This window comes from Natrix helvetica (assembly GCF_964273705.1).
Source record: "Natrix helvetica genome assembly, chromosome: 4".
Lineage (NCBI taxonomy): Eukaryota > Metazoa > Chordata > Lepidosauria > Squamata > Natricidae > Natrix > Natrix helvetica.
The window spans coordinates 130,804,332-130,817,173 of record NC_138550.1 but is presented as its reverse complement, the minus strand read 5'-3'; the positions used below and the strand labels follow the sequence as shown (position 1 = coordinate 130,817,173).

The 12,842-nt window shown below is 40.4% G+C and overlaps 1 protein-coding gene across 1 annotated transcript in view; it reads left to right on the top strand.

Annotated features, from left to right (window-relative positions):
- CA8 (carbonic anhydrase 8) overlaps positions 1 to 12,842 on the top strand; it is a gene marked incomplete at its 5' end in the record, with an annotated part of 60,955 nt that overhangs the window by 5,578 nt on the left and 42,535 nt on the right. The window contains 1 exon segment of the mRNA XM_081952789.1: positions 1,116 to 1,240. Coding sequence (XP_081808915.1) covers positions 1,116 to 1,240 — 125 coding nt within the window.

The window sequence follows — 12,842 nt, the reverse complement described above, 5'->3', positions numbered from 1 at the left end:
AAAAAAATTACTTTCCAAACTTCCAATGAATAGCTTGAGCAACATAAGAGCCATACTGGTGCAGTGGTTAGAGTTCAGTATTGCAGGCTACCTCTGCTGATTGCCGGCTACCTGCAATTTGACAGTTTGAATCTCACCAGGCTCAAGGTTGATCATCCTTCCATCCTTCCGAGCTCAATAAAATGAGAACTCAGATTGTTGGGGGCAATATACTGATTCTGTAAATTGCTTAGAAGGTTGTAAAGTGTTGTGAAGTGGTATATAAATCTAAGTGCTATTGCTATTTCTGAGTCTGTCTGGAAAGAAGTAATTGAAGACTAATTTGTTTTTTGTAACATTTGCATACATTTACTATTATATAGTTTTAACACAGGAGAAACACGCAGCTTAAAATACTTATCCCTCAAGTATATTTATATGAACTGTCTACTGAGAGAGATACCATCTAAACTAGTTTCTCATTTGCTGGAGTCTTCTAAAATTTAACATATTGTGGTTACTCAATACAGTTTTATAGAATGTATGCACCTGAGTTTACTTGCCTCTTGTTGCTTCTCTCTATCAAATAATTTTGAATAGCTGATCAATCTTCATTGTAACATATTAGCAGGACTCACACATGGAGCTCAAGTGTGATGTTTTATTTACAATTGGTTGAATGAGCCTCAGTTGCTGAAATCAGACAATAGGTAAAGCTACAGCCAACAGATCACATTGTGGGTTACAGTAATGTGTGTTCAGCCACTGCTTGTTACTACTTATTTCATTCTTGTATTCAAATGGTCAAATGTAATCTCAAGGCAACCGTTACATAGTAAAACATGGATCTCTTCTACAGCATAGTTTCTTTTCATAAACACAGTTCAACGTATATTTTTCACTAAGAAAAATTGTGACATTGCAACAATAAAAGACTGGAACCGGATACTATTTGCATAGTATAACCATGAAGTATATTGCTCTACCAGCTGTATTAAGTGTGAACTCCACTGCAGTTTTCACATTTGACCTTTGCCCAAAGAGAAGCAAATTTCCAACTGTTTGTTGAGAGGCGTTTTGGAACATTGCTAGCCATGAATATCACTTGCTATAATTTGTATTGTGCTCTTTTCCAGTGTTAGTGGGAGGCCCATTACCTCGGGGCCATGAATTTGAACTTCACAATGTTCGATTTCACTGGGGCAGAGAAAATCAGCGTGGCTCAGAACACACAGTTAATTTTAAAGCATTTCCCATGGAGGTAAGTGTGGTTTCACCTTACATAGCCTTAGAATTTATTCTCTTAATGTTAAATCATTACCTCAATACCAGTTGGTTTCATTTTAACCCAGCATCTTATTGATTTATAGCAACAATTAAAGACAGTCAATTGAGGTGGTCACAGAGAATTTAAATTTGCATGCATAGGATTATGCCTCTGGTGCAAATTCTGTATGATTAATTGGTCATAAAATTAACAAACACTACTATAAACTTTGACATTAATAATATACTAAAAATATCTGCCACAATAATAATTTCTATGTCACCTTGAGTAACAAGTTGTTTTGCTTCCTCTTCTTAAAGTGCACTTGTCCCCCATCTTATGGTTGAGGTGACTCTGAGCAGCTTATAAGCGATAAAACATGCAGGTATCAAAATAATTATGAATATAAAACTACAAAACATTAAATATTTAAACTACAAAACATTAACACAAACTTAAAAAAAATCACAGGTTTGGACTAGAGAAGTGGTGATGCCTTCTCTGTTACTGCGCCAACCCCCTATTGCCATCACGTCCTTCAAGGCCCCATGCTAGCAAGCATAGCCAAGTTTTAAGAGTTTTCCTGAAGCCTTAAAAAAGATGGGAGCAGATCTTACCCCCTGTGGCAAGATGTCTCAAAGGATGGGGGCCATGGCAGAAATGGCTTTTCCCCTGGATCCCACCAGCTGAAATTCATTGCCTAATGGAGTCCACACTAGGCCTTCTGCTAGCACAAGTGGAGGAGGGGAAGTCAGTCCCATTGCAAAAAGATGGTTCCATAGATATCCTGGACTCTTGCCATAGAGGGTTTTAAAAGTGATAATGAAAACTTTGTGTTGGACCCAGATGCTGATTGGCAACCAATGCAGCTCACATAACAGTGATGTTACATGTGCCACCCTACACACTTCCAAAACTATCTGTGCTGTTGCATTCTGGACCAATTGTATATATTTTCATAAAAGGCTATTTTTAACAAATGAAAAATAATAATGAAAAGAGTGATATTATTTTAAATTTTGCAAGTGCCTTCAATATCCGGCAAATAATTTTGATTACAGAGACCTCTGAGATGGTCTTGGGAGACCCCCTGGGGTTCTATGACCATATCTGAAGAAACACTAATCTTGAAGATGAATCAAGTATTCATAATGCTTAGTCTGAGTAGATGGAATATCTCAAATCTGTTCTTGTTTCTGTGATGCTAGTTGCAATATTTAAGAGTTTCCTCATGCATTTAAGTTGATTTTTTAATATATTCAAAACACTTTCAGTACATTTTTGTTTGGCTTTAAATATCATGCTATTACCGTATTTTTCAGAGTATAAGACACACCCTTTTCCCTCAAAAAAGAGGCTGAAAATCTGGGTGCATCTTATACACTGAATGCAGCATTTTTTGCCTCCTGAAACCCCGCCCCTTCACCAAAATGGCCGTGTGTAGTTTGTAGGAGGCTTTCAGAGAACTCCTGGGGGCTGGGGAGGGCAGAAATGAGCAAAAAATGGGCCGTTTTTTGCCCTCCCCCAGCCCCCAGGAACACTGTATAAGCTTCCTAATGCCCTTTTTTGGACAAAAAAACGGGCCTGTTTTTGCAAAAATTGGCCCTTTTTTTGCTCGTTTTTGCTCTCCCCCCGGAACACTCTACATGCCTCCTAAGGCCTATTCGTCCCCCCCCCTTTTTTTTTTATAAAAAATGGGCCCAGTTTCGCGAAAAACGTTTTTGGGAGGTTTGCAGAGTGCAAAAACTTTTTTTAAAAATTTGCCTCTTCAGAACCTTGGTGTATCTTATACTCCAGTGCATCTTATACTCCCTAAAATACGGTATATGTTCATCTATTTATAAATTGAAAAACAGCACATTTTTTGTGCGGGATATATTATTTTGCTATAGCATTTTTTCTACTGAGAAAATGGCATGATTTGTAAATTGGAGTTGGGGTAAATAGTTTAAAATTTTCCTGCCCCCACCTAAGATGAGAAATATAGATTTCTTAATCTGATGTTATTGTGTTTCATATTAGCTCTTTTCTTGGCTTTGCTTAGTGGTGTATAGTATGCTGACTGAGTAGACCAGTTTGTTATCAACAATTAAACTATGAGCCGTGGTGGTGCAGTGGTTAGAGTGCAGTACTGCAACTACTTCTGCTGATGACTGGCTACCAGCAATTTGGCAGTTTGGGGTCAAGAATGACTCAGCCTTCCATCCTTCCAAAGTCGGTAAAATGAGGACCCTGATTGTTGGGGGAAATATGCTGATTCTGCAAACCACTTAGAGAGGGCTGTAAAAGCATTGTAAAGCGGTATATAAGTCTAAGTGCTTTTGCTATTAACAATACTATATTAATAAACTATATGAATACTATACTACATGAATAAACAATATGGACTATGACTTTTCTGTTCAAAGCTGCAAAACTCTCTGCTTATCTACAGAATTTCTTATCTCAAATGTACATTCCACTGTACAGTAACTGTTTTTTATAATGGGTGAATCAGACCAGATAAATCTCTTGGTCTTATTTAATATAACAAAGGGTCTACAGTTAAGCTATTAAAACCTCTAACTAATTGTGGAGCATACTGTATAGCATACTGTTACAGTATATTTCTAAAATACTCATTTTCTTCTTAGAACCTGGAATATGTTTTAAAAGCTTAATAATAATGTGAAAAATTTCATGGATAAGATTAACTATGTGGTTTTTAAAAAAAGAGGTTAAAGTAGTCTGTGAATGGCCTTAAAATGAGAATTTACAGACTTAGTTGATTAATAATGTTAATAGATACTTAAACAAGAATGAATCTGTGACAATCTGGTTGGCACATGTAGCTTGCTTTTTCCACTTATTATATTTTTCAGATGTATGCAAACAACTAAAGTATTATCCATATAGAAATTTTTGCAATCAGATTTGTAAAAAAAAAAACAGTTTATAAAGTTCAGTTTTTTTTTTTTAAAAAGCCTGAGATTTATAGAACATTTGTTCCTTTTGTTACAGGAAGAAGCAACCTCCTATATTTTTAAACAAGACAATGATTAATGTACTGGCAAATCTTGAAAATCTTTGGTAGAAATTTATGATTTAGTATTTCAGGATTAGGATCTGAAAAGAACACATAGTAGAATCAGTACCTCTGGCTTGGCAAGTGACTCACATTTACAGTGGTTGCAGAGTTACATGGCCACACACAGTCACCATTTGCAACCTTCCTGTCAGCTCCCAACAAGCAAAGTCAAAGGGGAAGCTGGCAGAGAAAGTTGCATGTTGCTCTGGCAAATTGTTTACATTCCAGTGGCTTTTTTTCCTGAGGACCCTGGCTTCCTATGCCATCCCCCTGCCCATGGCTGGCACCTGTATACACTGAGGCACCTGGCAGCAGTCATGCCCTGGCACCTCCCCCACCCAGCAGTTGCTACTTAATTACCTGCCAACTTGCTTGTAAACTGACTGGGGCTTGCAACTTCCCCACTGGATTTCGCATTGACTGTAAATTTCACAATCCCATTAGCCAAACCACAAAGGGTTAGGGTTAGGTTTATTGTATTTCAGGAAGAAATCAAAAGGTAGATGCTGTCCTTTCAGACTCAATCAGCAAAATTTAAGAAAAATGATTGGGAGATTGTCCTGGCTTTGTTTCCCTTCCCATCAAGTATAAGTTTAATCTTTATTGTCATTGTACTTAAATACAGTGAAATTGGTTGGCATCACCTATGGGAAGGAAAGCATCTTATATATGCTGAATTATGGTAGAAAAAATACCATATTTGTGCTCTCAATAGTGTGATACTTATTGACTGAAATGCGTAAAAGGGCAAATGCAGGGAGGGAAATTCTGCATACTGCATACCTCCTCAAACTTAAACAGTCTACTGTTGACCTCACCCCATTCCTAAGAGGTCTGTAAGGGGTGAACATAAGAGCACCAACGAGCCTACCATCCCTGTCCTACTCTCCTCACTTATTTGTATCCATTTCCTGTATTCATAATCATATTTATACTTATATCTGTTATCTTATACATACTTGAGAAAATAAATAAAATAAAAATAAAATAAATGTTCTCCAGGAAACAGCAAAAGCTGGTCCTCCAATTTAGATGAGGAATATGACAAGGGCAAGAGGAACACATCCTCTCTCCAATTTATAACATGGCATGTATTCAAAAACAAAGACCCACAGTTTTAGTAACATAATTTTTGTCCTGACCCTTAGAACAGTAGTGGTTGCTAAATGTTTGTTTGTTTGTTTTATTGGATTTATATGCCGCCCTTCTCCCAAAGGACTCAGGGCGGCGTACAGTATTAAAAAACATATATTACAAAAGTTAAAAGGAAATTAGAAACAATCCAAAAAACAAACCCAATTAATATAACACTAACATTTAAAAAATTAGATAAAATTAACAGGCCAGGCCGGCTTGCTGGAAAAGCCAACTTTTTAGGGTGCATCGGAAGGACCGGAGGTCAGGGATTATGCGAAGCTTCGGTGGCAGCTCATTCCAGAGGGAAGGTGCTCCCACAGAGAAGGCTCTCCCCCTGGGGGTTGCTAGCCGACACTGTTTGGCCGACGGCACCCTGAGGAGGCCAACTCTGTGGGATCGCACTGGACGGTGGGAGGCTACTGATGGCAGTAGGTGGTCTCGCAGGTACCCTGGGCCTAAGCCATGGAGCGCTTTAAAGGTCATAATTAGTACCTTGAATCGCACCCGGAAAACAACTGGCAACCAGTGCAGACCGCCTAAAAGGGGTGTAACATGGGAGCATGTAGGTACCCCCATGATAACCCATGCGGCCGCATTCTGGACCAGCTGAAGCTTCCGGGTGCTCTTCAAGGGCAGCCCCATGTAGAGAGCGTTGCAGTAGTCCAGGCGAGAAAGGACGAGGGCATGAGTGACTGTGCATAGAGCATCCCGATCCAGGAAGGGGTGCAACTGACGTACCAGGTGAACCTGGTAAAAGGCCTCCCTGTTCACGGCCGTCAGGTGATCTTCGAAACTAAGCCACGTGTCCAGGAGGACTCCCAGATTGCGGGCCCTCTCTGAGGGGGCTAAAATTTCTCCCCCTATCATCAAAGATGGAACAAGATGCCCAAATCGGGATGACGGAAATCACAGACACTCAGTCTTGGAGGGATTGAGCTTGAGCCTGTTCCTCCCCATCCAGATCCGCACAGCCTCCAGTCATCAGGACATCACGTCGAGGGCATCGTTTGGGTGGTTTGGGGTAGAGATGAAAAGTTGGGTATCATCAGCATATTAATGATACCATACCCCAAAACCACGGATGATCTCGCCCAGCGGTTTCATATATATGTTGAACAGGAGGGCTGAGAGAACCGACCCCTGGGGCACCCCACAAGTGACGCGGCTGGGGGTCGATCCTTGCCCTCCAGTCAACGCGAACTGCGACCGATCCAACAGGTAGGAGGAGAACCACCGCAAAATGGTTCCCCCCGCTCCCAACCCCCCGAGTCGTCACATTAGGATACCATAGTCGATGGTATAGAAAGTCGCCGAGAGGTCTAATAGGACCAGGACAGAGGAGCAGCTCCTGTCCTGGGCCTGCCAGAGACCATCGACCAAAGCGACCAATGCCGTCTCCGTGCTGTACCCAGGCCTGAAACCCGACTGAAACGGATCCAGGTAGACAGCTTCATCCAGGTACTGGGGAAGCTGACGTGCTACCACACTCTCGACAACCTTTGCTACAAAGCAAAGGTTGGAGACCGGATGATAGTTGGCTAAAGAAGCTGGGTCCAGGAAAGGCTTCTTAAGGAGGGGCCTCACCACTGCCTTCTTCAAGGCGGTGGGAAAGAATCCCTCTCTCAATGAAGCGTTGGTAATCGCCTGGAGCCAGCCTCGTGTCACCTCCCGGGAAGCCGAAACTAACCAAGAGTGTAGCCCTGAGTCTCCCCAGAGACAAAAATCAGGTCGAGCGTGTGTCCCCTATTATGGGTGGGATATTGAATTAATTGAGTTAGGTCCATAGTCGTCATGGAAGCCATGAACTCCCGAGCTGATTCGGATGTCTCACCAATGGAAGGCAGATTGAAATCCCTCAGGATCATAAGCCTGGGAAAATTAACCGTCAATCCAGCTAATACATCCAGCAGCTCCGGCAGAGCCGATGAAACGTAGCAGGGAGACAGGTACATAACAAAAAGGCCCACCTGAACTCCAAGGCCCCATTTCACAAAAAGGGACTCACACCCGCCTATCTGAGGCACAGTGACCTCCTGAGGTCTGAGACTTTCCCTAATAACCACCGCCACCCACCCAACCGCCCCTGCCCTGGGTTCTCGGCTGGTGAAACGCTCGGAAGCCTGATGGGCATAGTTCACTAAGGGGAACACCCCCCTCATGGCCCCACCAGGTCTCCGTAATACACGCTTATATCCTATAACAGATATTTTTTCAGTTTGAATTAGCTAATGCTAATATAATATTTGCAGACTATACAGATTAGTAAAATAGTTTGTTTTATAAAATTGAAGTTTACCATTAACCTTAAGCCACAGAATAAAAAGAAAAAGAGTCAACAGATACTGGTACATCAAAGATTCACAATTGTATTATTTTCCAATGATAAATTGTTGAGAGAAGTAGGTTTGCTTTGCCTGGTTTGTTTTACACAAATGTTCTGTTCATAGGACCTTGACTGCTTTATATGATGTGCTCTTAGAGATCTCAACTGTAATTAGCTGTGTTGAGAGCTGTGTGTTCTAGCACTATTTTGCTGCCCCTCTTGTGGCAAAAAAGGCTGTCCCTTTCCACTGTTAAAATAAGGTTCCATTAGCACATAAGTAGTTGGACTAGAGAGAAGCTGCCATTTTGTTCTTTGCCTCAGCCCAATACAGAATAAACTGATCTGCTGTCTGAAAAAGGCAGCTGAGGAAGAGACCCAGTCCATGTAATAGGAAACATTATTAAAAGTATTCAGTATTTATTGCTCTGTAAAACATACAGGGACACAGTGGCTCAGTGCTAAGACACTGAGCTTGTCAATCAGAAAGGTTGGCAGTTTGGTGATTCGAATTCCTAATGCCGCATAATGGAGTGAGCTCCCGTTACTTGTCCCAGCTTCTGCCAAACTAGCAGTTCGAAAGTATGTAAAAATACAAGTAGAAAAATAGGAACCTTTGGTGGGAAGGTAACAGCATTCCGTGCGCCTTCAGCCACATGACCACGGAGATGTCTTCGGATAGCGTTGGCTCTTTGGCTTTGAAACGGAGATGAGTACTGCCGCTAGAGTCGAGAATGACTAGCACATATATACGAGGGAACCTTTACCTTTAAAATGTATTTAGAATGCCATTTTGGCGTAGTAGTTAAGGCATCATGTTAGAAATTGGGAGAATGTGAGTTTTAATCCCACCTTAGGCTCATAATCAGCTAAATGAATTTGAGCTTCCTCTCAGGCCTAGGAAGGAGGCAATGGCAAACCACTTTTGAAAAACTTTATTAAGAAAACTGCAGGGATTTGTCCAAGTCATTCTGAGAATCAAACACAATTAATAGGAAAAAGAAGTATTTAGCATTAGTGCTACAAAAAGGAAGGAAATACTATCAAAAGCAAGCTAAAGCTTGTTGTAATCTGATGCAAAGTCCTTTATTCTGATTATATGTAAATAAATATATCCTCCACTTTGGAAAACAAGAAGCATAGTTATCTAGAGACCTGTGCTTCTGAATTTTCCTGGATTATCTACAAGAATGCAGATTGCACATTGCATAGAACCAATTAAATTGGTTATTGGACAAGGGACAATAGCTCTGGGGCGTAGTACACACTTCACATACAAAAGTTACCAAACTCATTCTCCAGTTAAAAGGAAGTAAATAACAAATATCGTGAAAAACCTCTGCTGTGGAAAAGTGTTGCCAACTAGACCAGACAATAAGAACAATGGACAAATAGCCTAACTTAGTGTACTTTTCCCATACAAATATCTGATCTCATGAAACATCTCCCTTTATCATATATTCTATTCTATAATAAGGTTATTAAATGTTGTTGGAATGAATCTTTTCCCCCCTTTTTCAGAACCTTTTTCCCTGAGTGATAAAATCCCAGATAAACTCTTAGCAGCGACCCTTAACACAGAGCTCCAAATCCATTTAACATGGAAGGAAGTTTCATTGATTTCACAGCCTGGCAGTCTGATTTAATGCTGCCATGTCAGCTGCAACAGTACAAAAAGTGCTTTGTCCCAGAGCAGCCAATTTAGCATTCTATCTTATGTGTTGGGCAGATAGCCATGCAGTTCTTTTTCACTTTTGTCTTAAAAATTCTGTGCTGTTATGTCCTTGGATTTGTACGATTCACAAAAGTTCCCATGCAGCAATTATGTATCACACCTACAAGAATATAGAAGGCACCTGCAGAGGGCTAATTACCTTTGTCCAGCTACAGAAGTGATTAGCCATTTTAATCCTCAAAAAGCACTTGTGGGGAAGTGTGGGAAACAGGCACCTAGCACTGTACCAATAAAGGAGAATATTTGCAGCTCAGGGTTGGAATGAGGGGTCCTTGGTGCTCTCTGAGCTTGCTTGTTTTCTTGCAGACGTTTCATTACCCTAACTATATAACATTATCAGTGCTATGGCAGTAAGTGGTGTGCAGTACACTAGCACTGATGATGTTAGCTACTTAGGGTAATGAAACGTGGGCAAGAAAACAAGCAAGCCCAGAGAGAACCAAGGACCCCTCATATAGCACTGTTTGCTCATTTCAAAGCAGCTGTGCCCTGCTTGTATGATCCCAGGAAAAGATGCAGCTGCTTTAAGATATTGCAGAGAGGTGCTACGTTTGTATGTATGTTTGGAAATGATCATCATTACATCTGATGGCAGTGAATTCTATAATTGAACCAATGGTGGGATTCAAATAATTTAACATTCTCTTCTCTGCCCTAATGATCAGCTGGGTAGGTGGGGCTCAGTGGTCATGTGACTGGGTGAGCGTGGCCAACTCATCACTCACGTTGATGGGTGCTTTGGCTTAGCTGTTACAATGTAATAAGGGTTAACTGGAGAGGCAGTTTCTGTAAGCAGGGCAATAAAGATTAGGCTAGAAACAACACCAGAATATTTACTTTCTGCCTTCCTTAAAGGACTAGCCCTGTAAAGTGGGGAAAAAACAAAATGAGATATCTTCCAACAACCGGTTCTCCGAACTGCTTAGAAAGTTAACAACCGGTTCTCCCGAATAGGTGCAAACTGGCTGAATCCCACCACTGAGTTGAACTATACATTGTGTCCTACCCTTGATGTTGACCAATTACAGTCAGGATAGTGCTTACAAAGGGAAGAATGGGTTTTGCTAAGAATTCCAGGAGTTGGAAGGCTCACACATTTGGAAGATTACATCAAGACAAGACAACTTATGAATTAGACAGACTAGTCTCGTGCCACTAGCTACCATATCCAGAAGAATAGACAGAACGCTTGATTCTCAGAATCTGTCTAGACAAGTCCCTGCAGTTTTCTTGACAAGATGTTTCAAAGATGGTGTGCAATTCTCTCCTGCCTAGGATGAGTGAAAGTGGTTGGCCCAAAATCACCCAACTGGTTTTGTGCCTAAGGAATGAGTAGAACTCACTGTCTGGTTTCTCATCTGATGCCTTAACTCCAATTGGCTCTCATTTATTTCCAATAGTGCTTTATTAAACCCATGCTAGTGACGAGTTCAGGAGAATTTTAAAGTTTGCACACATTTTGTTAATATTTGATAGTTGTAAAAAGATTATTGTCCACCCACATGGTGGCATTAGCTAATATTGGCTTAACTTAAAAAAAACAAGCCCCAAGCAGGGTTTAACCTAATAAGTACTTGGATTAGTGACCACCAGGAAATATTAGGGCTGAAGACTAGCTTGGGAAGTAAGAAAATGGCAAATCTCTTCCACATTTGGGTAAATAACATTAGGAGTCTGTACGATCAATGGAAAATGAGCCCTGCTCAAATGAGACTTAAAATAAGAATATTAGCTATCAACGGATTTTGGATGCCTTGTTCATATATACGCATATGTATGTGCATACGTCTTGTAGTCTATCTTTTAAGAGCCATGGTGGTGCTGTGGTTAGAATGCAATACTGCAAGCTACTTCTGCTGACTGCTGGCTGCCAGCAATTTGGCAGTTCAGTTCTTACCAGCTCAAGGTTGACTCAACCTTCCATCATTCTGAGGTAAGTAAAATGAGGACCCAGATTTTTGGGGGCAATGTGTAATAAAAATCTATTTGATACAGCTCTACTTCTGTCTATTATAGCAGAATTATGCCAGTACTGCAACCTATGGAGATTTATAAAGCCTACAAAGACGGAATAGAAGTTTACATTTACCTTATTCTAGAAGCATATTCAGTTTTATTTTGCTTTGAATTTTATTTCTAAAGCTTGCTCTTTGATGGCCAATGAATGGCTAATGCCTGCCTTTCTTCCTTTCCTTTGCTATTTAATGCAAAGTATCTTTGTATTAGACATTAAGACGAACCAGGAGGTCGTTTTCTTAAGCAGCACACATGCTAATTCTAGAGATGTTTATTTTATACCTTTTTCATTTTGGGTAGTTTACAGCTGGCATAAATTATTTTAAATCACCTTAATTGAGATTGAGTATTCCAGTTTCACATCATAAAGTGACTCCCCGACGTGTAGACATGTAAATTCACTATCATTTCACTGTTCTTAGCTCAGCAGTACTTAATCAATTGATTTAGAATAAATGCTCAGCTTACTACACAGACTGTAGATAGCACTTTTATTTGAGAAAAGAAGCTACTTCCAACTTAAACTCAAATAAATTGTTAAATTGGTTATAACTGAATCCAATTCAAATATTTATTAAATGAAATAGCAACGTCTATTTAGCCACAGGAAAAGACGCTTCAAATGATTTTACCTTTAATAGTTTTATACTTTCAGGAGGATATTAAACATTATGCTCATTATATTATATGCAATTTCTATTTTAACTTCCATGTTTTTCAGTGGTGGATTCAAAACATTTATTACCGGTTCTGTGGGCGTGGTTTGGTGGGCATGGCAGGGGAAGGATACTGTAAAATCTCCATTCCCACCCCACTCCAGGGCCATGCCACGCCCACCAAGCCACTGCAAATTCTCCATTTCCTCCAGATTAGCTGGGACTCGGGAGGCAGAGAATAGATGGGGGTGGGGCCAGTCAGAAGTGGTATTTACCGGTTCTCTCAACTACTCAAAATTTCTGCTACCAGTTCTCCAGAACTGGTCAGAACCTACTGAATACCACCTCTGATGTTTTTTCTTTCTTTATCCATCCAGGAAAAATATTTATCTATTGTTTGCCTTTGTTTCTAATAAATAATGGGCCTGGAGAACCGTTTTTGCACTTAGATGTCCCAACTCAGGTCATGCCATATACTTGCAATCAAGTAAATAAAATCACAATACCCTAAGAGCAAAGTGTAATCAATACTTAAGCACTTTGAATTGAATTAGAAGAAGAAAAGTCACTTTAGGGGATAAAAACTTTGGAAAAGTTGTGAAGCAGATTTCCCCATTAGTTCCAGTCATAACAGTCCTCTGAACCACAGGAAATCCATAGGCTTG